The sequence below is a fragment of the Phallusia mammillata genome, chromosome 8 (assembly GCF_965637545.1).
Source record: "Phallusia mammillata chromosome 8, kaPhaMamm4.hap1.1, whole genome shotgun sequence".
Lineage (NCBI taxonomy): Eukaryota > Metazoa > Chordata > Ascidiacea > Phlebobranchia > Ascidiidae > Phallusia > Phallusia mammillata.
In genome coordinates, this window is record NC_137259.1 from 1,416,805 (window position 1) to 1,441,789 (window position 24,985).

General features: G+C 37.7%; 3 protein-coding genes across 5 annotated transcripts; 2 read left to right on the forward strand and 1 right to left on the reverse strand.

Annotated features, from left to right (window-relative positions):
- Positions 1-1,491: 1,491 nt before the first annotated feature.
- On the reverse strand, positions 1,492-9,416 carry LOC145204502 (26S proteasome non-ATPase regulatory subunit 5-like). The gene is made up of 9 exons (XM_080077092.1): positions 9,173-9,416; positions 8,278-8,422; positions 7,479-7,733; positions 7,047-7,137; positions 6,521-6,682; positions 5,567-5,758; positions 4,947-5,059; positions 3,476-3,613; positions 1,492-2,846 (listed from the first exon to the last, which is right to left on the reverse strand). The coding sequence occupies exons 1-9, from the start codon at positions 9,349-9,351 to the stop codon at positions 2,586-2,588; spliced, it is 1,536 nt and encodes a 511-aa protein (XP_079933218.1). The 5' UTR covers positions 9,352-9,416; the 3' UTR covers positions 1,492-2,585.
- On the forward strand, positions 9,404-17,988 carry LOC145204501 (uncharacterized). 3 transcript variants are annotated; one of them, XM_080077089.1, is made up of 7 exons: positions 9,404-9,853; positions 11,232-11,376; positions 12,516-12,759; positions 13,114-13,231; positions 13,844-14,104; positions 14,636-16,288; positions 16,817-17,988. In XM_080077089.1, the coding sequence occupies exons 2-7, from the start codon at positions 11,310-11,312 to the stop codon at positions 17,195-17,197; spliced, it is 2,724 nt and encodes a 907-aa protein (XP_079933215.1). In that variant the 5' UTR covers positions 9,404-9,853; positions 11,232-11,309; the 3' UTR covers positions 17,198-17,988. The 3 variants fall into 3 exon arrangements, with proteins under 3 accessions (XP_079933215.1, XP_079933217.1, XP_079933216.1); XM_080077091.1 differs by having other exon boundaries at positions 12,519-12,759; XM_080077090.1 differs by lacking the exon at positions 9,404-9,853 and having other exon boundaries at positions 11,172-11,376.
- Positions 17,989-19,019: 1,031 nt separating this feature from the next.
- LOC145205317 (uncharacterized) lies at positions 19,020-24,875 on the forward strand. Its single transcript, XM_080078003.1, has 5 exons — positions 19,020-19,688; positions 20,177-20,487; positions 21,938-22,161; positions 22,691-23,009; positions 23,419-24,875. Exons 1-5 carry the CDS (start codon positions 19,658-19,660, stop codon positions 24,730-24,732), a joined length of 2,199 nt encoding a protein of 732 aa, XP_079934129.1. The 5' UTR covers positions 19,020-19,657; the 3' UTR covers positions 24,733-24,875.
- Positions 24,876-24,985: the final 110 nt, after the last annotated feature.

Here is a 24,985-nt window from a genome sequence, read left to right on the forward strand (position 1 = left end):
TTTAGCTGAACGGAGCTAACTGTTTATGACGTAATAATCTGTATTGTGACGATGTGGTGCCTGTTCTTTCGCATCGTTTGCACTCAAAAAGCGGGTGAAAAGCCTGGCGCATATGGTTACTAGGCTGGTAACATTTTTTCCAATCTCACGAAATCTGTTTTTAGCAGTTTCAAAATCAAAAAATTTGGCAAAATAATTTTAGTTACGTCACCGCCGCCAGCACGTGTATTTTAACATACATGGTCACAGCCGCACAAACTCGTCTCCGCGGCCGCATGTGGCCGAACATAGGCTACACCACATCTTTTTGTTAATAAATTCTTGCGCCAACATTAAACAAAGCGAGCCGCTTTTAGTATCCATTTTTAGGTGTTGTACGGGTCTGTGTTAACGATTCCAAAGGCGTGTTTAATGTTCGTTTGCAAAGTATTGCAACGACCTAAACTTGATCCAATGTGAACAACGTTTTGGCGCCAACAGTGCAAAGTGGGCTGTATTTGAAAACTTGAATTGCTTTTACTTTTATCGAACGAAGAAAATGTGTCAAGTGACGATTTGCATAATAACGTGGCAGAAACAATAGGCTAAAGCACCTACAAGTATCTGTGTTTAGTTCCTAAGTATGGTACGGGTACAGATACTGCACATGGTATAGGTATCGGCAAGTTGCACCTTCGGTATTTTTTATTATTTTTTAAAACTCTACGCCTGTGCTTATAATACTATTCAACGTTTCTCGGTAACCTTCTCTCTTAAATTTACTAACATTTGGCGGGCCGCATGAACTCCTTTGCCGGGCCGCATGCGGCCCGCGGGCCGTAGTTTGCCCACCCCTGCAATAACGCGTTGTCGTTTGACTATATATTTGCGTTTGCTAATCCAAGAAAAGAGACTAGCCTACTCAGAACTCAAAACTTGTCTCAGAACTTAACTTAGACTATGCGCTCTATACGCTGAGATCTAATGCATGTACGTTATTAAACAAAGTATCGCCAACGGCATACTTTTACGTTTGACGGCGCTTTATATATTTGTTTAATAAACCTTGTTTTACGTTCAAGTTGCTATTGGACAGGTGTCGTTCAGTGTTCTTAATTTTGAAGTCAAATCGCGCATTTTCTTTCTTTAATCTAAACGTTGCATAACACGCACAAGGAAGGAGTCTACAAGAAACAGCTTACCGATTGCGTAAGTGCTAGGGCGTGTGGTTTTACAAAACTCAATAAATAAGTCCGCTAGACCTGAAAGAAAAGACAAAACTGCCTTGACGTGTCGGATAAATTGAATTTTTTAATTTAATCGCGAAATTGAAAAACACAAAATTTTAAATACCTACACATTGCTACAAATGTTACAACCGACAAATAAACGAATAACACCCCAGAATATTATTTTAAAACCCTCATAATTGAAACAAACAAAACTAAAAATATAAATTATCATGTTCTTGCGGGGTATCTGGCACTCTGGCTAAGTTTCCACCTTCATATGCGTCGATTCACTAAACGAGCCAAAGTAGTCAAAGATAAAACTAAATGAAACGAAACTAATGGCTAAATGTACAAGCACATCTTGATCTTGTTTCAATGAAATGGACTTTTTTGGACTAAATTTCTTGCCAAGTATATTTCAACAACACAACAGAAACCAATAAATCAGCCGAGTTCTTGTTTGTTCATGGGACTTTGGCGTTATATTTCCAGCGACTGTAACAATTTCGACAATAGTTTTTTGCGATAAACGTCATGGTGAATCTTAAAGCAAACTTGTGGGCAATAATGTAACTGTAATTCCAGCTCCTTGGTATTAAAGTCCATGTTTACCTTGGTAAGAAAATGACATGTTCCATTTATCAATTTCTTTGTGATGTAATACTCGTGCGTTCGTGAGAACAAAGCAAAGTTTAATCAGGGCGCACGTACAGCAAATTTACACTCATTTTTGACGGTTGAATTTTTTAAGAAAGGCCACAAAAGAAAACCTCATTGTCAAATACCGTAAAACACAGAAATGCACATTAAAATGAAACTTTCTCACTTTCTAAAATGAATAGTTCAACCAAGACCCGACACAAACTGAAGCAACTGGAAGACTTTTGTAAAAACTTAAACTCAAAAATGTAAGGCAGCATTTGCAATACGATGGTGCATTAGGTCTTGTTATTGCAGGTCTTTTTTAAACCGTTTGCCAAGAAAAAATGTTAAATCAAACAAAAACCACTCAAAATTGCAGGTAATCTAAAGCTTTTAAAGTTAATGGCAGAAAAACATGCCTCACTATAGCATGCTTTTTACAGGGCTTTGCAGTTCCAAAACTTTAATAGGTGTTTCAACATGTGTTTCTGAGGTTATACCACAATCCTAAGTTACATTAATTTGAATTAAAATCTAGGTGCGATTAATTGACGTAATTGTCGATGGTACAAAAGTGTTTGATTGTGGATTTTTGCCTTAATCCCAATTACTATGGCCTAAAGCTTGTAGAAAATTGAAACTAAAAGTCTGTACAAAACCAAAGTCAAGCTCATACTATTTAAAGGACCCAAGCAAACCGTATAATATCAATTAAACATTTCCCATTCACTCTCAAGCGTCCTCAATTGCAACAGACAAACTGGCTTCAACGTAAAACGGTCCTTCGTTGACAAAATGACGAAATCTCAGATAGTTTTGGTTTCCAAAGATGCTAGCGCTTGATGGCGCCATTGCGATGGTTTTTACGACGTCAAATTTGGCTTCTTTGCAGGGTTTTTCGGTTTCTGTGCTGCGGTCTAGCAGGAATTCAGTCAAAGTAGGGACTTCGACTAAAGCAGGGAGACCCCAGTTGCATTCAGCAACAGTTTGAAGCTAAAGAAACAAAAATCAACTAACATATACTTTAAAAAAGCCTAATTAAAACCATAACTAAGAACTAGCACACAATGCAGCAAACAAAAACATTATTTATGAAGCAGTTTCATAAAGAAAGAAGCCTGTAGTTTGTTAAGACATGGAAGGCAAGTCGGACCCTCATTAAAATTAAAGTAGTAACTACATTTCGTCTTTTGTACTTTTGTCTATCATGACAATAGTGATGGTTGAAACGGCCACATTTTAAGGTACTCATTGCACATGTAGGCTACCAGTAATCTTGTAATTAAAGAAAACCTCGGTTAATCTAGACACATTTGGCCAAAAAATGCCCGAAAGATCAGGATTTACCGATGTCCATTTGTAGAAGCCTTACCACATTACAAATCATTCGTACCTCCGGTTGTGTACGCATTAGGCGATGATCCGGATTAACCGACGTTTAGTGTACGTCGTTCATTGAGTCATGTTAATCAGTTATATGATATGTTGAACTAACATTCAACTATGAAGGAAATTACTTTTGCAAGGTTTCAACTTTAATTTTTCGTAATAACCCACGATTAAGGTATGATTGAACGGTTGTGCATTGTCGATTGCTTACTAAACAACAACCATCCACTTACAAGTCGAAACCCAGAGCATCTTATATCAGTGAAAGGTTGTTTGCATAAACCAATAATTGTATCCACCGGGTCTAAAGAAATTTGCTGGAACCACGAAACTGTGATGTCGTTAATTTGATCCGTCTGATCCTCGTTTTCCTGAAAACATCCAAATCTTATGTTGTAGTACAGGCAGGAAATCTTTTCTCTGAGGCTCAATATTCAGGCGATGGTCCTTCCGGCAGTTCGATAACTGCAATCGCTTTGTTTTTACTACCGTGTTTGCGTTTTTCGTTTCGAATCTTATCTTAATCTCGCCTTTTATCGTGGTTTTATCAGCGCCATTCCTCCTGGTCTGCATTTGCAGTTATGTAAGGCAGAGGAGAGGTTTCGTGCGGTTGGTCTGGGCGTGTGTGCTTTTTGTATTTTTTTACTTTTATTTATGGGTTTTATTCCATTTTTTATCTTGTTTTCAGACACTGATGGTGCTTATAAAAGCGAAGTGCATTTGTTTTCAGAAAACCAATAAAATACAGCTAGCGATTTAATGTTTTTTGCACGCTGAATTTTCTTGGTAGTGCAGGTTTAGGTTTGTTCGCGGGTTTTTGAAAACTTTACACAGACTCATGCTTTTACACATAGCTATATGTCACGTCATGAGTCGTGACATAGTCAGCTAAACCACAACAAGCTTATGTGTCACATTGACTAATTGCTTGCACCACGTTGCCTAAATGTGTCCTACAGTGTGTTGTTGAAGTTGAGTGTATTTCGCTGGGTAAAAGAACACATGTGACACGATGCCACGTAAAAATCACCAAGCCGGAAATTTCTGTGTAACGTTAAAACGTCGTGGAGAGCAAAACAGTGAAGGGCACAATTAGTGGACCATACCAGTGGTGGGATTCAGCCGGTTCGCACCGGTTCTATAGAACCGTCTCACAAAATTTTATGAGATCAGCAAACCGGTTAGCATTACTGGTTACTGTCAATGGACTTTCTGTAACAGAACCGGCTGAAAAATATGACTTTTGTGATAGAACCGTCTGACAAAAAATGAATCCTACCACTGGATCATAATAAACGCGCTGCAGCTACACCGTATTATGAAGCGTTATGTGGCTAAGCTTACCAGAGGCATTGTGGGTAAACACACTTGGGGAGGAAACGTTGGTGGGACCAGACGAAACCTTATGTAAGCTGCAGGCATAATATCATGTTTATAAAGCCCTCCTGGCAATTGTATTTTTATTCCGACGTTTCGACGTCCTATACAGGTCGCCTTCATCAGTGTAAATAACACTGAATGCGCGTAGTACACTGCACGGGAAGGAAAAATACAATTGCCAGAAAAGCTCTCATCACCCTTGTTAGGAAAAGAGGTTGGGGTTCGTTTCATAATTTGCAAAGGTTTAGTTCGTTGTGGTTGATGCCAGTTAGGAAACCAAAGTCTAATAGGTTATTATGTTACATTTCCATCACAAACATTCACCTTGCTTGGTGTAAGAAGTTGTCGCATTGTTCGAACTGCTCGGAATCTCAAATCTTCTGAACCGTGACACATCACATGGCAAATCTCTTTCACTGCTTCAGTGCACCGTTTGCCTGAATCATGTAATGAAATTTACCATAAAAAATGAACTTGGCATATGCTAAAAGCGCTCCACCATACATAAGGTATGCAAGTTGTTAAGTAGTTTTTTAAACAAGGTATTTTATAGCAATGCTCCCTCTGAGTTACGCGCTGGAACAATTGTGGTTAGTTCGTACATTCTCATCATACCAGAAAGTGTGCATTGCGCATAAACTGGTGTGTGGCCACAATACGCACATTTAATGTTGCTCACATTGGTGCTCTCTGTACTCAGGGAGCTTGTGTGTATGTACAGACACATAAAAATCCATGCTGCACATAAACTGGTGTGTATGGCCACAGCGTGCACATCTAATGTTGCTCGCAGTGGTCCTCAGTGTACTCAGGGAGTTTGTGTGATATTCAAGCACATAAATAGTGTGTGGCCACACATCATATACATTAAATGCTGCACTTCTTAAGCTTAAACTCCTAACAAGCAGAGCAATCCAAATAATTGTTTAAAACAAGCAGGCTACCTTGGTCATACAACAGAGATTTTCCTTCAAAACTTTCACCCACTACACCAATTGTTTCCATGGCAACTAGCTTCTTGCTCTGCTCAGAGCTCTTGATCAGATCAAACAAAATATGGCAGAAAACAGGATAAATGTCCACGACCACTTTCGGACCATTGTACAGACACAGGTTGCCAAAAAATCGAATCACCCCTAAAAGACATCAGTATAATAAGTAAAAATAACTTTGAAACATACGGTTTATGGCTTACTAGCCACTTTAGAAACCAGGATACGAAAATTATCTTTCTTGTACAGTAGTTAAAATACAATTTACATCTGAAAACATTTGAGTTGAGTTGATTTATATAAACCGATTGCCAAAAATTGAATTGCACATGGATCACAAAAACTTTCAAAAAAATCGAAACAATTTTATCATTCTTGCATTATAACTAGGACAAGCATAAACTGTAATTATCATTATGTCTCAAAACATTTTCATGAACCATTAAGCATTGATATTTATGTTTAGTGTAGCATTTTAAGCATCATTTTGTCCAGTGGTTCCCCACCAGGGCCCATGGCCACCCAGGGGGGCCACGAGCTGTGTTCTGGGGGGCCACAGGAGTATATTCCATAGAAACACCCACAAAAAGCCATTTTCTTTTTTTAATGCGCATAAATAAGTGTGTGTTGCAAATAACTTTATTCCTGATTTAATCGACTATTTGCCTATATTAAGGTTTTTCATGATTATGGATTCTTTTTTACTCTATTCGACCTGTTTAAAGCCAAAATTAGTAATTAGTACCAAATTCAAACACAGGTTGCCATTTCCTTTTTTAAGGGTAAGGTTGGGAACCACTAAACTTTAGTCTAACCATACAGGGTTATGTTAGTGGTCACATTTAAACCATCATATTGAGCAAAGGCAAATAACTTATGCGTAAAGCAGTAACAAATGATTGTTACCTGGAATGTAGAGGCTGGATAAAGGGTTTTCCTGAGAATCTTTAAGTAGTTCTGTCATCTTCGATACAACTCCCGATTGTACAAGATAATTAAAGCTGTGTTGAGATGAAGCCATGTTTGCCAGCATTGCACAACATGTTACCATCGATAACACATCATCACCTAAAAAGTAAACAAAAATTATAAGTTTACAGTGGTCCCATCTGTTGGATGAAACTAAACTTAAAACGAGTACATGTTGCATTGATAAGGTGAATAATTCTAAACTTTACATCTGTGAGTTGTTAATGGAGCCAAATCTATGTAGCATCCAAACAAATCGTGTTAAAAATTTAAATGCATAGGTTGCATAAACGCACAAAAAAAGTAAAAAAATAAAAACTGGGCCCAAGTGTAGACAGTAAATAAGAATCAACATGTGCTAAAGAATATTGCTAATTGGTGAAATAATTTATTTATGTTTTGAGAAAATATACTAAAAAGATCTGGTCATATTAACATTTTATTCATATGATGATTTTCTTACCTAACAGCTCTTTGACCAAGTCAGCAATAATCCCAGTGTCCAAACATAAGTTAAGCATTTCCTCAGACTGGGATTGAATGTCACAAATAATCTGCATGTAAAAATCAGTTTCTGCATCAATGTACTGTTATAACGTTTAAGTGCTTCAAAATGGTGGTTACCAACAGACATTAAAAAAATCTGCTGTTGTCACAAACTTTCTGAATTTTGTTTTACTGCATTCCGTTTTTTCTTGATTTTGAATTGAAAGAGTTTAAGGTAAGCAATTACCAGTGCCTGTATATAATAGTCAGTATCTGGGGTAAATGTGTGCTTGTGCTTTTACTATGATACAGTCTTGCATTGACAAATTACATATTCAATGTATATACCCAGAATAAAACAAAATGTAACAGGAAACCACTTAGAAATCATAATGTTATTCATATTCACCTCATATACTCGGTATCTGACTACAGAATTTTTCTGCATTGCTTCTTTTAAATCATTTAAATTTGAATCAGTTCCTTCCGCGAGCATCATACGTGCAGCCATCGGAGAAATACTGCCATAATCAGATAGAAATCTTACTGCAGCCAAAGCGATCAATTCCTCATCTTCTGCTACAAGTTTTATGACGAGTTTTACAATTTCAGGTGATTCACAAAGAGCTCTGGCGCCCTCAGGTGTTGAGATTATGTGATTGAGCTGTAAATGCACAAGTAATATGTGAGTTGTTTTAATATTTTAAAGAATAACTTTACATTACAAATTCATTTTACTGAGAGATTTTAAAATCGTGTTATGTGCACAGCCATTTTTTTTATGCAATAAACTTATGCCACTAACCAAAAGAAGTATGCTTAAACAGTGCCCATTGTTAACAGAGATCCAAGATTTCAATTTCCCTGCTTGAATAACATTGCTATAATACTGACATATATTAACACAGTGCTACTACCCATAACACAAGAAAGTTATTGAGACACTTTTCAGTGTATTTTTACTTAACTTTGTTTAAGTTTTAATTATTTTATCATTTGTGGTTTCATGTCCTTGTTTGGAGCAGGGAAATAATCTAATAAAACCAAGATTTAAAAATATAATTAGTGAGCAAAAACTGTATGCTTGAATATAGAGTGCTTCAAAAACTCGAAGATAAATTTTGTCTTCCATAATGGCGTTTCAAAGTGGTAAAAAAAACAAAAAAGTTAAGAATCTCTGACGTAAGAATGTACCAAACAAAGTTTACCTCTTTAAGAGCAAGTAGTTTAACTTCTTGATTTGGATGTTCAAGACCAACTTGTAAAGATGCTGATAAGTATGTAATTATTTCGAATGGATCCACAATGGGGAGAAGAATAGACAATATAAAACAGGTATTCTCAATCTGTTCTCTGCGAAAAACTTTCTGTTTTAACCATAGTTGTTGTTTTTTAAGTTTAAGGACTGTTTAACTAACCAGCCAGCCTGCAGAGTATGGCAGCTGCACACGCATTTTTTTTTGAAAAAATATTTTTGCACGCCAAGTTGTGGGGTTTGCACGCAAAAACTTTGCACCAAAGGCATTTAATTGGGCTGTCTTGACCTCTTTTACTTGCTTTGCGCCTGCTGAAATTGGTCTTGTATGCGAATTTACGGGTCGTGCACGCGCGCATGCGGGACATGTAGGTCCTGCACGTCGGGAACTGCCATGTTCTGCAGACTGGCTAACCAGCATAACTGTTTGAAAGTACAGGGCTATTGGTTTTGATACAACCATTTTATCATGATGAGAGTAAATTATAAAATTCCATGTTGCAGAAAGTATATTAATTAATACTTCAAAAGAGCGACACACATATTAATTTGATCTTTATTTTTTGTTAATACTAAATTTGGGGAATTTAAGTTGTGTTGCCAGTTTCTGTTTTGTTCAAATCCAGTAAACCTTGGTTAAACCTGATTAAATTAATCTGAATCTCTACCTAATTCAGACAAAACTCGAGGGACAAATGACTTATAACGTGGTATCTTGAACTAATTGACAACAATTAATCTGTATCTTCTCCTTATCCGGAAATTGTTTTTTTGATCCAAACGGATTTGGATTAACCAAGATCTACTGTAGAACTTTTGTACAAAGAAAAGAACATTTCATTTCTTACTTGTTTTCTGTATTTATGCATTCAAACAGTGCAAGAAGGTCATTTGCCTTTACAACATTTTTCAAAGTTGAAGAAGGAACAGATGTGACGAATGATTTCATTTCCACAAGAGTCTGTGGCCTTTCTGAAGATATCGAAAGCTTTTCCATTAGCCTTGTTATAGATTGCACGCCAGCCATTTTACTTATTCAGTTAATATAAGAGTTACATAGGACAACAGTGTTGACTGTTGAGACCTGGAAATACATGAATACAAAAGTTATATCACTTATTTACCTTGAAACCATCGAATTTTAAACGTTACCACAAGCATACTTAGGCAAAGACATAGCATTTTCTAGACGTGATAAAGTTTAATTTTGCTAAAATACGAAGAAATCTTTACAAATACGAAAAACATATTTTTTACGGTGACCGGCAAAAAATTCAATTAGGGAATTACCCGCAATAACGACTAGCTTCAACAGAAATACGTTTCCAAACAAAACAAAAACTTCCCAAGCCAAAAACAGTTGTTGTGTTTGTAACGCAAACCGTACTGTATCTTTGTTTAGAAGTATATTACTGTCAATAACGCCAACATGATCCACATGAACGTTTTCATGATTGACACTTCTTGTCGTTTGGAACATTTCAAATCATTTCCGCAACAACTGAAGTAAAACATCAAGAGAAATAAAGGTAAATAGGGATTTTACGAGTTACACCGCAGAATGTTACGTATGCATGCACGAATGGACAGGATAATTGCGACAAAAACATCGGGGTTTTCGGACCGATTATTTTGGGTATAATTGGGGCCTACTTTTTTGTTATCAAACTCTTAATTTACATTCATCGGTTTTGAAATGAGGGGAAAATGTTACAAATTTGTTCCAAGGCGTTAAGATTTCCAACAAATTAGTTGCAAAGGTCAAAACTAGCAGTTCGCCTTATCAGTTGATTGCATTTCAGGAAAACCCAATATGCACAACACATTTTTATCATACTTTTACGTGACTTGAGTGGTCATAAACGGGTGTGACTGGTGTGGCCCTTTATATCACTGATGATGGCATTTGCCGAAACTTTTAAATAAACGTTTGAATAATAAAATTTCGCCTTTTACATCTTTTTGGTTCGTAATTTCCCTCATAAAAGATCCCCATAGATGTCAAACCCTTCAGAACAACATTGGTTGTCTAACATACAATGGGGTTCGAAGTGTAGAAAGCATAAAAGCGGGGTGAATATTGTTTTTCACGATTTAGATTCGTGTGCAAAAACACAAACAGAAGCAAGCACCTGCACCCCAGTCATCTTTACCCGGGGTTTAAACTGTTTTCCACAGATGATCCAAACACAATGGCACGTTTCCAATGGTTTGCCATCAACAAAGCACCGAAGCAGCGCCTCTAAAGCCTTTCTCAATTCAGGTGCCGGCAGAAAACATAAATCCCCGGGCCAGGCGGACGCGTTCAACCTTACAAGCAAACTGGCGGTCATTTCATTATGACGTCATAGCGCACAAGAAGGCGACTGCTGTAATTGAGTAATGGTTGGCAGCGAATGTTGCGTCACGGCATGTGTTCAGTCTAAGTTTTGTTGCCAGCAAGCGAACGAATGTTTATAGTTGCGCATCAATCTGTCTTGTGATGTGAACAGTGTATATCCAAGTCAAAAGATTTTAAACTGCACATGTTAGACCTGTTTAGGCTCAGACGAAAATGATTTATTACGTTAACGAAAGTTCCCGCACGTTCGCCAACGTAAACATTCGCCAGATGAGTTGAACGTACAGTAGAAAAGAGTTTATTTAACTGAAACAAGATTGAAATGATTTGCTTTAAATTGATTTAAAATTAGACCAATTCAGAAATCTCTAAAGAGAGAAGGAACGTGAGAACAGAACATAATCGCTGAGCCAATTTGGTGTTAAATCTGGTGGGCATGGTTACCAGTAACAACATATATGTTGTCCCTATTGTCAAAGTTACCAAGACAGCAACAAATTTCTTTGCAGAATAATTGATAGTTTTTGCCTCAGGCGATTTTCTTACACATTACATTGTATTTTTAGGCTTAACTTGGAACGATTTTTCTTGTAAAATTTCATACGTGACCTGAACAAAAGTGCAAAAAAAAACACAACGGGGAAATGAATTTGTACTGCTGTGTGCCGCTTCTATTGTTGTTAACTGGAGCGTATCTCAGCCGCAGCGCAGGTGAGTTCAAATAAGTTAAAACGTCAAAAGTCTGTCAAAACAGCTGTACGCAAAATAAGATAGGTCAAGTTTTCACAAAAATTTCTTCATTGATTAAAATGTGGCTTGTTTTTCCGAAAGTTTGTCCGGAAAACTTTACGTTCATTTCAAGTTAGTCACGTCAGTGAATTGCCACCGTGTGACGTCATAGACGTTTTGTGACGTCAAAGGGTATTTACCGAAGCAGCGCAAATGGCGTTAAGTATGCATGACGATGTACGAAGTATGAAATTTACTTGTCTGAAGTTTATAGTTAACAGAAAACAAATCGCGTGTCTAACGCAATGCGTGTAGTCCCTACGGCAGCGTACATGGATAACCCAATTTGATTAAAACTCCCAGACAGGGACTACAGCGCTACTATGAAAGTTTTATTTATGGTTTTATCGTTCCATTATGTCAGCGTATTAACAAGCAAAATGTTTGACGCCTTCACGGGGAAAAGTGTTAAGGAAGTCCTTAATCTGCGAATAACACCCAGAATATAGCAGACCGTGGTATAAAATCGTGGGGTGTTTTCGTGCAAAACTAGACGAATAATGTTTCTAATAATAAAGGAGGGCAGAACCATATATCGCACAATATTAAACTCCAACAATGGTCGCTAAGATGAAAAAGTTTTTGTTGTTTTCGACACATTCTAAAAACGTGGCCACAAAAACGAGTAAGAGCTTATATTCATATGCTTGAGGCGAGTGTATTTAAGGCAGTATAAGAGATTTTGACGTCCTTCAATTGCAAAATTAGTTTTTTTTTCGCTTTTATGTAGTTTTAGGTTTTATATCTTTTAAATGTATTTAACCCCACTTTACGTAAACTTCATTCATTTTATCCGAATCCAACAATAAACAATACTACATTTGGGAATGGATTTTGCGGCCCCCCATGCTTGCCTCAACTTCAATCATGAGTCTATTTATAGTTTTACGGAATTTTTGCTCCTGATCATACATTCAAATATTGTGAAAAAAGACATTTCATTCTTTTGTACCAAAACCAAGTATAAAGCACCTCAACAACATATTGCGCTATTGTGATTAATAACAATGGGTGCATGTATATTTATTTCGTGTCTATATATTCAACTTTATTTTACACAGAAGCTCAAGAACTGGGTCAACCATCGCCTACTAACTCCGCCCAAAGAACTCGCACTCGGCCTACTCGACCTACTCGTACAGCTAATAGAACTCGGCCTACTCGTACCGGTGATGGAACTCGTCCAACACGTAACCCTAATGGAACTCGCCCTACTCGTTCTCTTTCGTTTGTCAACTGTACTGATGGAACATTCATGTGTGATAATGGAGATTGTATAGAAGGGTCAAAGTTTTGCGATCTAACGTAAGAATTTGTAACATAAAGTAGTTTTCATAATTGTCACGAAACGTTTTGTTATTTGTATTTATTTGTGAAAATATTTTCTAAGTAACAAAACTAGTGAATACATTTACATGTAATATGTATACCGTTCAGTATAATCAGCCTATAGCAGCAGTTTTTCTTGCAAGACCAACAGTCAAAATGTAACATGCCATCAAGCATAGTGAATTTTGTGTGAAAAAATCCTGAGATTCGAATCCAACCTCTTGTAGTGGGTTATAACCTAAATTAAAGGTTGTAACCCTTAAAAAAATACAGTATTTTACGCAATTTCAAAAGAGATAAAACAACAAACACGGATTTGTATCTTCACAGACCCGACTGCAGCGACAGAAGTGATGAGTTTCAATGTAAAAGACCTTCGAATTATTGTCTTCCTTGGCAAAATTCTTGTCCTGGCGAAAATGGCACTTGTCTGCATTCTCATTTCCAAGTATGTAAGACCTTTAAAAACCTGCTATAGTAATTTAATTCCATCATGAAACCGATAAGGCATACAGTTTTGTTTTATTCCCTTTGTTCTATTCCCAACAAACTTTAGTACCGTAAGGTTATTAGTGTATTATACGTTCTATGTCTTGTCACCAGCAGCACTGATGAGATCTTATAGGTCGAACCAGTGTGCACTGTCTGCAGCTAACTTAACATGTAATAGCCCTCCTTTATATTCTATGACATCCATTGTCTTTGAAACAGTAAAATAGTTCTTATGGTTTGTTAAACAACAAAGCCAGATCTTTAACATAACCATAGATGTGCTATGTAGTGATTACAATTTAATAATTCATAACATCTGTGGTCTATTAAAGTCGTTACACCGTGTCAAGCCGTGCTGATCCCAGTAATAAGTTTTTGCTTATATAGTTGCTGCCCAATTGAATAAAACACGTTTTCAAACAATTGCATTTGTTATTTTTTGCGGATAGTGAATATATTGTCTTTTTGTTTGTTTGGAACAATCGCCATTGTTGTACAATTTGTTTTGGTTCGAAGACGTTTCAAGACTGTACTAGATGTTCCTAAATGTTGTTTTTCCCGTTTTTAGTGCAACAACGGCAAATGCATACCGATGGAAAACGCATGCGACCGACAGGACGATTGTGGAGACAGATCGGACGAAGTAAGGTCCAGTGCAGGTTTAAAATGCATCTTTGGGAGTGGAACAGATGTATGCGTTCTACCACAACGCCATGTTCTCGATAACTACACACATTGTGCAGATGAGGCTGACTCTTGTTATAATGACAAGGGAGAGTTCACATGTTTTCGTTGCTTCAACGGTCGCACAGTGATTGCCAGCACCCAGGTACGGATTCATAAATAACGTTTTTCCATTTCACACCAACTAGCATTTTTGATACAGTTACTGGTTACATGTTTAACGTTAATAAATACATAGGGATTGCAAATGTCAAAGAACTCTGTATTGTTCGGTCTGATTTGGTTAGTCGCATAATCTTGTTAATTGCATAAAATAGCGTGCAGGTTGGATATCCGCTAAACTAGAACCGTCTGTACTTTGCTTTGAAAGTTATGCACTGCACTATGGCTTGATTGAGCCATTAGTTAACAATTATTTCCTGAAACAATAAAAATCAAATCAAATGTTGTTTTAACAAGCATAAGTCATATTTATAACTTGAGTGCCGTTGGATAGCTACACTAGCTAACATGGCCGATCTCTCGTCACAAGCTGCAGTGATGAAACCTTATTGGTCGAAACAGTGTGCACTGTCTGCAGGTTATCATTTATTGGCTGGGCGCGTTTACACAAGTCATAATAATATACAAGCAATGTCCCGATACAATTACCCATAAAACCCATATTTTCTCACAGATTTGCGACGGAGTGGTGGATTGTCGTGACTTAAGCGATGAATGTCTTTGCACAAACGGAGCTCCACCTATTTGTCAGAACGTGTGCCGAGGAAAAGGCACCTGTCGTCTGGGGACAATGTCTTGCGGAGAGTTTAACAACTACACCGCTGCCGTTTCGGACATGTGCAATGGACGACTCAATTGCCCAGACGGAGCAGATGAAAAGTACTGCCGAAAGTTAGCCTCTGGAAATGTTACCACGTGTCCTGGAAATAGATCGAACAAAAGTATTGTAACTGCGTATGTTTGCGATGGAAGACCAGAGTGCTACGATTTCAGTGATGAATGTGACCAAGGTTGTCCTACAGAGCAGCCGTTCTGCGCTCTGCGTTCCAGGTTTCAAAGTCCGACAGATCTTATAATCCGTTGTTCAACTGCAAATGGTTCAGTATTCCAATTATCGCAGCAACACATATGCGACGGGCAGTGGTCTCCCTGTGAGCCGAGAATCCTTGAAGAAGAGACAAACTGTACAGGCCGGTTTGAATGTCAAAGTGGCTCTCACTTCAGTATCGATAAAGCATTGGTTTGTAATGGATATGCTGACTGTGACGATTCCAGCGATGAAATGAACTGCACTGATCGTTTTTATTGCACCACCGGTACAGCTCCGATATCGGTGCGCAAAAATTTCATGTTTGACGATTTTTTTGACTGCAAGGACGGAAGTGACGAATGCCCACCGGACTTTTTAGCCGGAAATAAATTTTCTTCACGACAAGAAATGATAAGTAACCTCTTCTTGAAAATTTGGTTGTGGATTATGGCAGTAGCAGCGGTGGCAGGTAATGGATTCGTGCTCACAAAAACAGCCATGTCTTTCAAGAAACTTCAAACAGCTTCGTCGATTTCAAAGGCAAATCATTTCTTGATTTTTAACCTTGCCTTGGCTGATTCGCTCATGGGGATTTATCTCGTGATTTTGGCGGGATATTCGATCCGATTCTCCGGCAATTATTGCTTCGAGGACGAGAAGTGGCGTACAGGGAGTGTGTGTAGATTAATAGGCGCTCTTGCTGTCGTATCCAGTGAGGCTTCCGTGTTCATTCTATCAGTTTTAACTGCCATCCGGTTGTACACTGTATCTCGGCCGATGCAGTCACGCAATTTAAGACTTTCTCTTGTGTTTGTGGCAGTTCTAATAGCTTGGGGTATCGCAGTGTTGCTAGCAGTGCTGCCAATTAGTTCTGTACTAGATGACGTTGTTACAGACAGTGCATGGATTCCCAGCCGATATTTCAACGTCACGAGGCTGAGTCATCGTGATTCGGTCACATTCAGTGATGACATCAGCATTTTTTCACCTTTGGCTCGACCACTGACAAGTTATCGAGGACAAATTCTTCCATGGGCCGATATTATAACTTATTTAGACAGCCACAGTTCTGGAAACGTAATACGAGGGTTGTTTGGATTCTACTCATTGAACAGTGTTTGCGTTTCAAAGTTGTTCGTGACTTCAAAACAGCCTGGTTGGCAGTTTAGCATCGCTATTGTTTCAACCAATTTTATTCTTTTCGTGTTCGTAGCAACGTCCTATCTCATCATATACAAATTATCAACCGTGAATCGGAATGTTCAATCCTCCAACGACCGAGCCACAAAAATGCAGGTGAGACATTAATTGAAGCAGATCGATTATACAAATATTGGATCAAACTTTTTTGCCAATCAAACTCTATAGGTGAATAGATTAAACCATGCTGTAATCACCGTCAAAAAAGTCTGGTTATCTGGGTTTAAACATAAACGCCATGACTTCTGGATGCAAATAGGACCTGAGGCGGTCGATGTTGCCTTACTTACATAAAAATTTAAAAGCTACTACAGACATCCAAAACGTTTTCATGGTAATAATCGTAACTATTTTGATAAACGCTTTCAGAGGGACAGATTTAAATGCACGCCATTGTTTTATAAGCTGCATCGTGTGACTGCTGGGTAAACTATGTTTATATATTATATAATCACGAGTCACCAGACTGTGTATAATACACTAGCGCCTTTTTAGATACTGATGATGCCCATTAATTATGTGAAATGTATCTATATATATATATTGAAAAACGGTAAATTATTCAGACTCAGTAAAGTGTTCAGTCCGTGTAACTGTAATTGCAAAATTTGTTTATATTTTCAGAGAAAAATCATCAAACTAGTCGCCACAGACTTCGCTTGCTGGGTTCCGATCTGTATTCTTGTGTTTCTTCATTTCTCTGAGGTGGTTCGAGTTGATGAAAGCCAAGCCTACATTGCAACAGCGGTCGTACTTCTCCCCATAAACAGCGTCCTCAATCCACTGCTTTATTCCAACGCTTTTGAAAACCTTTGGGCCAAAAGTTTACCCCTGCGCAGAAAGATGCGCAGATGCTTATGTTGTTTGAGACGGAACAAGCTTGAAAGTCATGGAACTGAGATGATGACGTCACACAAAAATACGTCATCAGGGATACACGCAAGTAACTTGACTCACGTGACTCCTTTGCAAACTCCTGTGATGAATAAAAAAATACAAACTTAAGTGAACTACATTGAGATGTTTGTACTTTTTAAATCATGTTACGCCAGGCCTATTAAAGGTTATCGAAAAGTATGCCGTCATCGCTGGTCTGCATCGACGTTTCAGAGAGCTGATCCCAGTATGAATTTATTCATTTGTACTTTTTAGGTTATTGTATTGTATAATTTTTTTTTTTTATTGAAATATACAAATACTTGTACTTGAAATATCATTTTTGCATCATTAGAAACTAAAAAGACACTATAATATTCCCTACAGCGCTTAATTGTGTTGCATTTATACACAGAAATGTTGCCTGTTTTCTACAACTTTTAGAATCATTGTTTTCTATTTTTTGTGTTTTCTTTTTCTTTTTACCTTTGCTTAGAATATCGTACCTTTGGTTTGCTGCCCTGTTTTGTCCGAAGTCTACAAGTGTTGGAAAAGGAGATTGTTTTTGTAAATTCCGCCAATTTCTCACATTTTTAGCAAATGTACAAAATCTTTACATTCGTCCTATTAGTCAAAACTGACAACTCAGGATGAAGCAAAAATACCTAAATTAAGTCAAACCTTTGTATTTTTATTTATTGCGCATGTATTATGTGAACTCTTTGATAAAATTGTGGCAAGGTTGTAAACTAGGAGTATTTAGTTCACAAAGAAATTGAACATGGTTTTTTTCACTTTTATTGCCTTGTTTATCATACTTCACCAAAGACCCGCTTTACCATTTGTTAGCTGTTAGTCAAGTCCACCAAAAACGTACCATTTACACAATAAAGCGTCAAAATACAGGACAACGCGAGGTATTTGCATATTTCTGGGGGAAATGACAGGATACAAAACCAGATATCCAAGTAACACGGAAACGTTACAATGTAACGTAACACCACTGAGTCAAGAACTGGTTACCCAGTTTACAACAACAACTAGCCGACCACCGATGGCCAACCTGCTTGAAACGGATGTTGTGGCATAAATCGTTGTGTTAGTCATAACAACTGTTGTAGACATAACTCCCTTCAAGTTTTGATATTGTCGTGTTGACACTTAAAGAAAGTTTTCAACATAAGTAAAAATTATAATATATTTTAAGATACGTCATTATTCCGATGAAGGCGTTTCCCATGGGATGTTGAAACGTCGGTTGTTTACGCCTACCCGAAAATCTAGCGGAAAAGTAATACTTATTCAGACATTATGAAAGCAACTTGTGTACGGAGAGTTCAATTTTAACATCAATGACACATGGACGCAACCAGCAGTTATAGGTTACACAAGCAATTTAAACCTGATCTTTAGTTCACACACACAACTACTTTACAACCAGTCATTACATCTCATCATAGGGTGAAGTTTCATTAAATTCAGCGGTAGTCGGTCATTAGTAAATACAACTGTGACACACCTAACGTATATCTCTTAAAACTACAGGACGTCATTTGTCTAAGAACAAAACCATATCAACCATATCCCGTCTATAGCAACGTATGGCCTACATTCTACTTAGCGGACAAGCATATAGGTCCATTGTGTGTCAGCATATGGTTTTAGGCTTAAGGGTGTTAAAATGTTAATAGGACTTCAGTCGGTGCTTGAATTGAAGATGTGGGAAACCTGATAGTCTGTTATTAAGGTGATTAACGCGCAGAGTTTTAGGCCAGCTGATGAATTTTGGAATGAATTAGCCTTAAAATGGTAAACTGGTTTGGTTGTAATGAGCTGCATGCGTCCTTAGTTTGCTGGGTAACAACAATGTGATACTATAATGTTTTAAGCAGGAGTTCATTATATTGATTAGTTCCTAAATGAGTCCGCTAATTGGGTTTAAAAAGTATATTTGATGAACTGTTGTACAACATTGTACAATGATAGTTGAAACAAAATGTCAGATAAACACTCAAATCAGTGCAGTGTGTTGCCTATCTACCATGCAGTCTACATATGAAATATTAATTGTTATCTGTTAAAACTGTGACAGGACTCACAGAAACGGATGCTATCGAAAAGTATCGGTTTGTGTAGCTCTGTGTCCCAAGTAAGTTACAGTGTTGAGCAGTTGTGTATATGTTTTCAGTTGTCATTCAAGTCATCTTACAGCATTTTGCGTCTGATTCACAAAACGGTGACAAAGTTTTCACGTCGCTGGTTGAACAAATCACAGAATGACGTCATTCAATATCCGCATGAGGAAACAAGATTAATTCAGTGTTGAGGTATTTATGGTTCACAAGCAGCAACAGGTTTGCGGTCTAATAGATCGGAAAATCACCCACCTTTTGACCAGGCAGTGGTGCAGATGTCATGCTTTGCTGGGTTTCAATGACAAGACCTGAGTTTTTTTTTGCAGAGCTCTTCTAAACGTCAGTGTTTTTCTCCCAGCATAAGGTTATGAGGTTAAGTTGTGGTTAGTGTGGTGTAGTGTGTTGGACAGGAAGGTTTTACGAAACTGAAAGCTGACCACGATTTAGGATTGGGATGAAAGTTTCTTTGCTGGTTGTGTTAATTTGTAAGTCTTATATAAAAAGCTTTTTATGCTCATGCTTTTGACAAATGTAGTACATAACATAAATTTTGCACATGTCGCAAAGGGAAAAGCTTGGAAGATTGTTCTTAATACTGATTTGTTTGTTTTTACTGGAAAGAGCTTCCTAATCTTACTCTGCAAGGTCGTGTCAGAAAGAATGTTTCGATTTTCTAATTCCCAACACCATGTTTTTGAACGACCTTAAGCTAGTAAAAACGATAATTGCTATTCAGAGCAGTAATATCATTTGCACTTGAACCCCATACCAGGCGTTATTATTAACGTTTTTAACACATGGTGGAAACTTATTTTATTTACTTGTAAAACACTAGTATAGTGAATCTTTTTGGAGAGTTGTTTACCTTAACTAGTATAATGTTTAACAAAATTCAACAATTTTTATTAATATGCAAAGTGCTTGTAACTTACCCTTCCAACTACATTGTCACAACAATATAAATTCTACGCAGGTCTCGTCGCTATTCCGTCAGTAAAATGCTGCACATCCTCTCAATATCAGTGCAACAACGGACAGTGCATCCCCGCGAGCAAACTATGTGATCACGTGACCGACTGCAGCGATGGAAGTGACGAAATACGTCACGTGACCGGCTTCAAGTGTCCGATGGGGGCGAGGGGATACACCTGCGTCCTGCCGCAACGGTTGCTTAGCGACAACGCCACCCAGTGTACCGATGGCGCCGATTTGTGTCGGCCGATACGAGGGGTGCCCACGTGCAACAAGTGCGTCGCTGCTAACGTCACTCTGACGTCAGAACAGGTGCGAAAATACAACAACATATTTTTGGATTCTAAACAATAAGTTTATGTTAAGACCCATTAAGTAATGTTTCCAAAAGTTGGGTGGCTTAAAATATATTTGGGTCCCCTGTTTTTGTATTCAGCAATATTTTTTAACTTTACCGGGTTAATTACCTTTTCAATTTGCATGGCTCTAAGCTGTTACGTAATAATAATGTTAAAACGACTAGTTTTTTGACGCGTTATTGTGGATATTGTTTGTGACGGGATGAGTTGTCTGGCTGAATGCATCGAATTCCTCTTAAATTTTTAGTCAATGGGCATGTTGCAAAACGTTGAACTAAAAAAAACCTACGTATAAGACATTTGGTAGCAAAAAATCTCAAAAATAATTAAAAAAATGATTGGGTCGCGTCAAACACTGTTGGAATCACTTAATTGTGTAAAATACTGAACCTTTGCGACCATGGGCGCTGACATGTGGGGGTAAAAGGGAGCCCTGTATGTTGTATGAAGTCTCATGGCCTAGGAAGTGAGTGAGAGAAAGTCGTTGAATGTTTAAGGACGCGTGGCTATGTGGGGTTATATCTACATCGTAGAGTATTTCAGGTTTTAGGCAACGCAGTTCCTATGATAATAATAACTTGATGCCGTACCCATCCATATAAGAATGTATGTGTTAAACCCGTTGCAAAATCTTTTACGCGCGCCTTTCCTTGTAACCGTAATTTTTAAAAAATGCACCTAAATAGCGTTGAAAAACAAGTTTCCTTGCGCGCTGAGTTCAACCGACCAAACACATCGTGTGGTGACTTGTGGCAGAACACAGCAACAATATATTTAAGAAGTTTGTGATTCACTTTTCTATTCTCCATAACAACGTATTGTGACGTTAAACCGGATAGAGGTTACGTCTTCAGGAAAGTTTGGGTATAAATTCAGAAACCAATCGTGCGTTAACGTGACGTCTTGAAGGGGAATTTGAGGCCGTTTCTTCTCTTGTATTTGTAATACAGTACGATAGGACAGATGTTTTTTGCACCAAGTACATTAGGGGCTTGTGTCACGAAACGCGAGATATGTATATATCAAGAATAATTTTTAGATGTCATGATCACAGAAATATAATCCATTCCAACGGTTATAGTACTAAAAAGATTACGAGTTAACCCTGTTACTAGCAATTAGAAGCGTTTTTTTTCGTTAGGACTTTATTGTTTAAAACTTACAGCTAATGTTTATTAGTTATATTACTGAATTTCAGACAAACATTAATTTAATGATTTAGCCCAAGCAGTTAGTTTTTTTTGTAATTTTCTTTTTTGTCATTTTTTTTTCTTTTGTAAAATTATTTTTCTCTTTTAATTAATTGGCTTAGATCTCACTTACTCATGTATATACGTATTTCGCTCGCAAAAACTCCCGTTTGTACAAAATAAACAAGCCAAAAATAACCAAACTTCCCTTAGATGTGTGACGGAATAATCGACTGCCCTGACCTCTCTGACGAATGCCTGTGTGACATCACAAACGCACAAACTCTCTGCAATCACATGACTTTTGGTCAGGTGATCTACTGCGACAACAATACTAAGACTGTGACGCACTCGAAGGTCTGTGATGGAACAATTGACTGCGCTGATATGTTGGATGAGCGATACTGTAGACACACGGCAGCGAAAAGAATAAAAAGGTATTTGGGTTGTAACACTTAACAGTGTTTTTTTTACTCCAAGTCGGAAACTTAAAAAAGTCAGTGAAATGTTGTTTTTGCATATTTGCGACTGCTTCCTGATATTCAAACATGTTTTTAACTCCACATTGTTTTTCAACTGTTTACTTTTTTGTTTGCGAATAACCACGTCAGGGCGTATATAAGGGTTACACTTTGGTGACCGTACTACAAATCAACACCATGTAAATAAATAAATATATATGATATTACGCCAGCCCCAGAAAAATTTAGCCTGTGCCTTACCATATGGAAATGGTTGAGAGTTGGGAACTCGGCGTAACGCCTACATTTAGCCTGACGTACTGTGATTTCTATATATGAGTATGTCGTGATCGCTGGTCTGCATCAACGCTTCAGGGCTGATCCGAGTATGGTTGTAGGTTCATCTTAGTTATTTTGACGTGTAAACAATATGTGTACGTATGCTATACCCATGAATTGTGTACAAAAATATAGCAGTATATAAGTAATGCATTTTTCTTTCCAGTTGTTTATCTCACAATCGAACAACAATCAACGCATTTGATTGTGACGGAATTTTAGAATGTGGTGATTTATCTGATGAATGCAATTCCAGCTGCACTAATGTCCCAGCATTCTGCTCGGTTGCCCCTAACTACGCATCTGATGGTAACCGGTCGTTTCAGTGCGCAGGAAATTCAAGTCGAAATATTTCGTTCTATGCTTGGGACATTTGTGATGGAATTTGGACGCCGTGCAATCCGAGAATTCAACAAGAAGAAATAAATTGTCCAGCCAGGTTTTATTGCAGCGGAGGAAATCCAATCAGCATTGACGATTGGAAGGTAAGGGAAAAACATTTTGATTGACTCAATATATTTATCAGATAGTATTGGTGGTTAAAAAACTCAATTCCCTTAAATTTTTAGAGCAATGAGTTTAAAGAGAGAACTTATAGCAATCAAAAATTTAGAAGAAATTATATAATTATATAAGGCTATATAAGGCCTTAAGGCTAAAAAGCAAATTTCTTTGACTGCTGGTTAAGACATTAATTTATAAGTTCAGGATAACATTTAATCAAAAACAAAACACCAAAACAGCAACAAAAACCCGTGAATGCAATGTAGGATAAAACTGCCGGAAGAGCTAAAAATTCTGTTGATACGTTATGCCTGGCAGCAACAGTGTATTCGTAGGATAAAACCGTTTGGTTTTATGATTTACTCACTTATTTCCGTTTTTTTACCTTAGGTTTGCGATGGTGTTAAAAACTGCCTAAACGGATCAGATGAAATAAATTGTACGGATCGTTTTTACTGCGTTTCCGGCAATCCGTTGTCAGTTCCGCTGTCTTATATGTTCGACGGATATGACGATTGCTCGGACGGAAGTGACGAATGTCCTCCAGCGCTTGACACAAATCTCTATTCATCAAGACACGAAATGATCAAAAATGTTGGAATTAAAATCTGGCTTTGGGTCATGGCTATAACTGGCCTAATAGGCAACACAACTGTATTCCTTTATACCTTGAAGACCTTGCGAGATACCAAGCAGTCAACTTTATCAAAAGGAAACTTGTATTTGATTTTAAACTTGAATGTTGCAGACGCAATGATGTCCGTTTATTTGCTTATAGTTGGTATCAAGAGTATCGAATTTTCTGGAAACTATTGTTTCGTTGAACTGTCGTGGGTCACCAGTGTGACATGTGAAAGTATTGGATCTTTTGCGGCACTTTCAGCACAAGTATCACTCTTTACATTAGTTATAATGACCTCGCAACGATTGTATTCCGTCTACTACCCAATAAGAGCGATGTCTGCTCGTCTACGTTGGATTTTTGTGGCTCTCCTGTCAGTCTGGTGTGGATTTATTGTGATTTCAGCCGTTCCAGCGATGGATGCGAATCTATTCGTTGACGGTTTGTGGATTCCTAGCAAATACTTCATCTCACCAATTGTTCGTTCAAGTCAGCTTCCTCATATTGTCAGTACACTTCAATTTATAACAGAGACCACAAGGTTTTTACCCATTACAACACTGCATAGCATCGAGGCTTATTTGAGCTCTGGTCAATTTGCAAGCAGAGGGCGGTTCGGGTTTTACAGTGAGAACAGTCTTTGCGTGCCTCATTTTTTTACGCCAGCCACAGACAACGGTTGGCAGTATCCTACATTGCTGGTCACAATCAACATGTTTGCATTTACTTACGTCGCAATTGCATACTTCATGATATACAGAAAGTCCGTTAACAAAGATTTGAAAAGTAACCAAGGTAGCAAACATTTACGAGTGATGCAAAAACGCGTTACTAAGCTTGTAATCGCTAATTTTATTTGCTGGTTACCAATTTGTGTGGCTTCTTACGTACAGTTGGCGTTACCAAATGAGTTTTCTCACAGTTTGTTCGTAGTAACTGCTGTTTTTCTTTTTCCCATAAATAGTGTTGTTAACCCTCTCCTTTATTCCGACGTGTTTGAAAATTTGTTCAGTAAAGTCAAAGGACGAATCTATAATGCCACAGCCCCTGAAAATGCTATTGAACTTAGCTCTGCAACTTAATATTGTGTTTGTTACTTTTTGCAAATATTTTTTTTGTAATAAATTTGCTAACTCATTAAATTACGTTTATCCTCAATGAGTGACAGAGTACATGCATGACAGTTTTTAACTATTGGAAATTCATAGCCAACATTAAAAAATAAACGTCGATTGATATGTTACAGGCAGCACTACTTAACCTCGTAGCCATTAGGTAATGGATTCGAATATTGTCAGGTTTATCGTAAGATGTTGAATGCACACATTTTGCAGC

Bases quoted from the DNA above. Each gene is read 5' to 3' on its own strand.
- LOC145205317 (XM_080078003.1), top strand. From the start codon at position 19,658: ATGAAAGTTTCTTTGCTGGTTGTGTTAATTT. The intron at 19,689-20,176 runs GTAAGTCTTATA...AATTCTACGCAG, and splicing joins TTTGCTGGTTGTGTTAATTT to GTCTCGTCGCTATTCCGTCA. The intron at 22,162-22,690 runs GTATTTGGGTTG...TTTTCTTTCCAG, and splicing joins GCAGCGAAAAGAATAAAAAG to TTGTTTATCTCACAATCGAA.
- LOC145204501 (XM_080077089.1), top strand. From the start codon at position 11,310: ATGAATTTGTACTGCTGTGTGCCGCTTCTATTGTTGTTAACTGGAGCG. The intron at 12,760-13,113 runs GTAAGAATTTGT...GTATCTTCACAG, and splicing joins TCAAAGTTTTGCGATCTAAC to ACCCGACTGCAGCGACAGAA. The intron at 13,232-13,843 runs GTATGTAAGACC...TCCCGTTTTTAG, and splicing joins GTCTGCATTCTCATTTCCAA to TGCAACAACGGCAAATGCAT.
- LOC145204502 (XM_080077092.1), bottom strand. From the start codon at position 9,351: ATGGCTGGCGTGCAATCTATAACAAGGCTAATGGAAAAGCTTTCGATA. The intron at 5,759-6,520 runs GTAACAATCATT...GATGTCTTTTAG, and splicing joins ATCCAGCCTCTACATTCCAG to GGGTGATTCGATTTTTTGGC. The intron at 5,060-5,566 runs GTAGCCTGCTTG...TACATGATTCAG, and splicing joins ATCTCTGTTGTATGACCAAG to GCAAACGGTGCACTGAAGCA.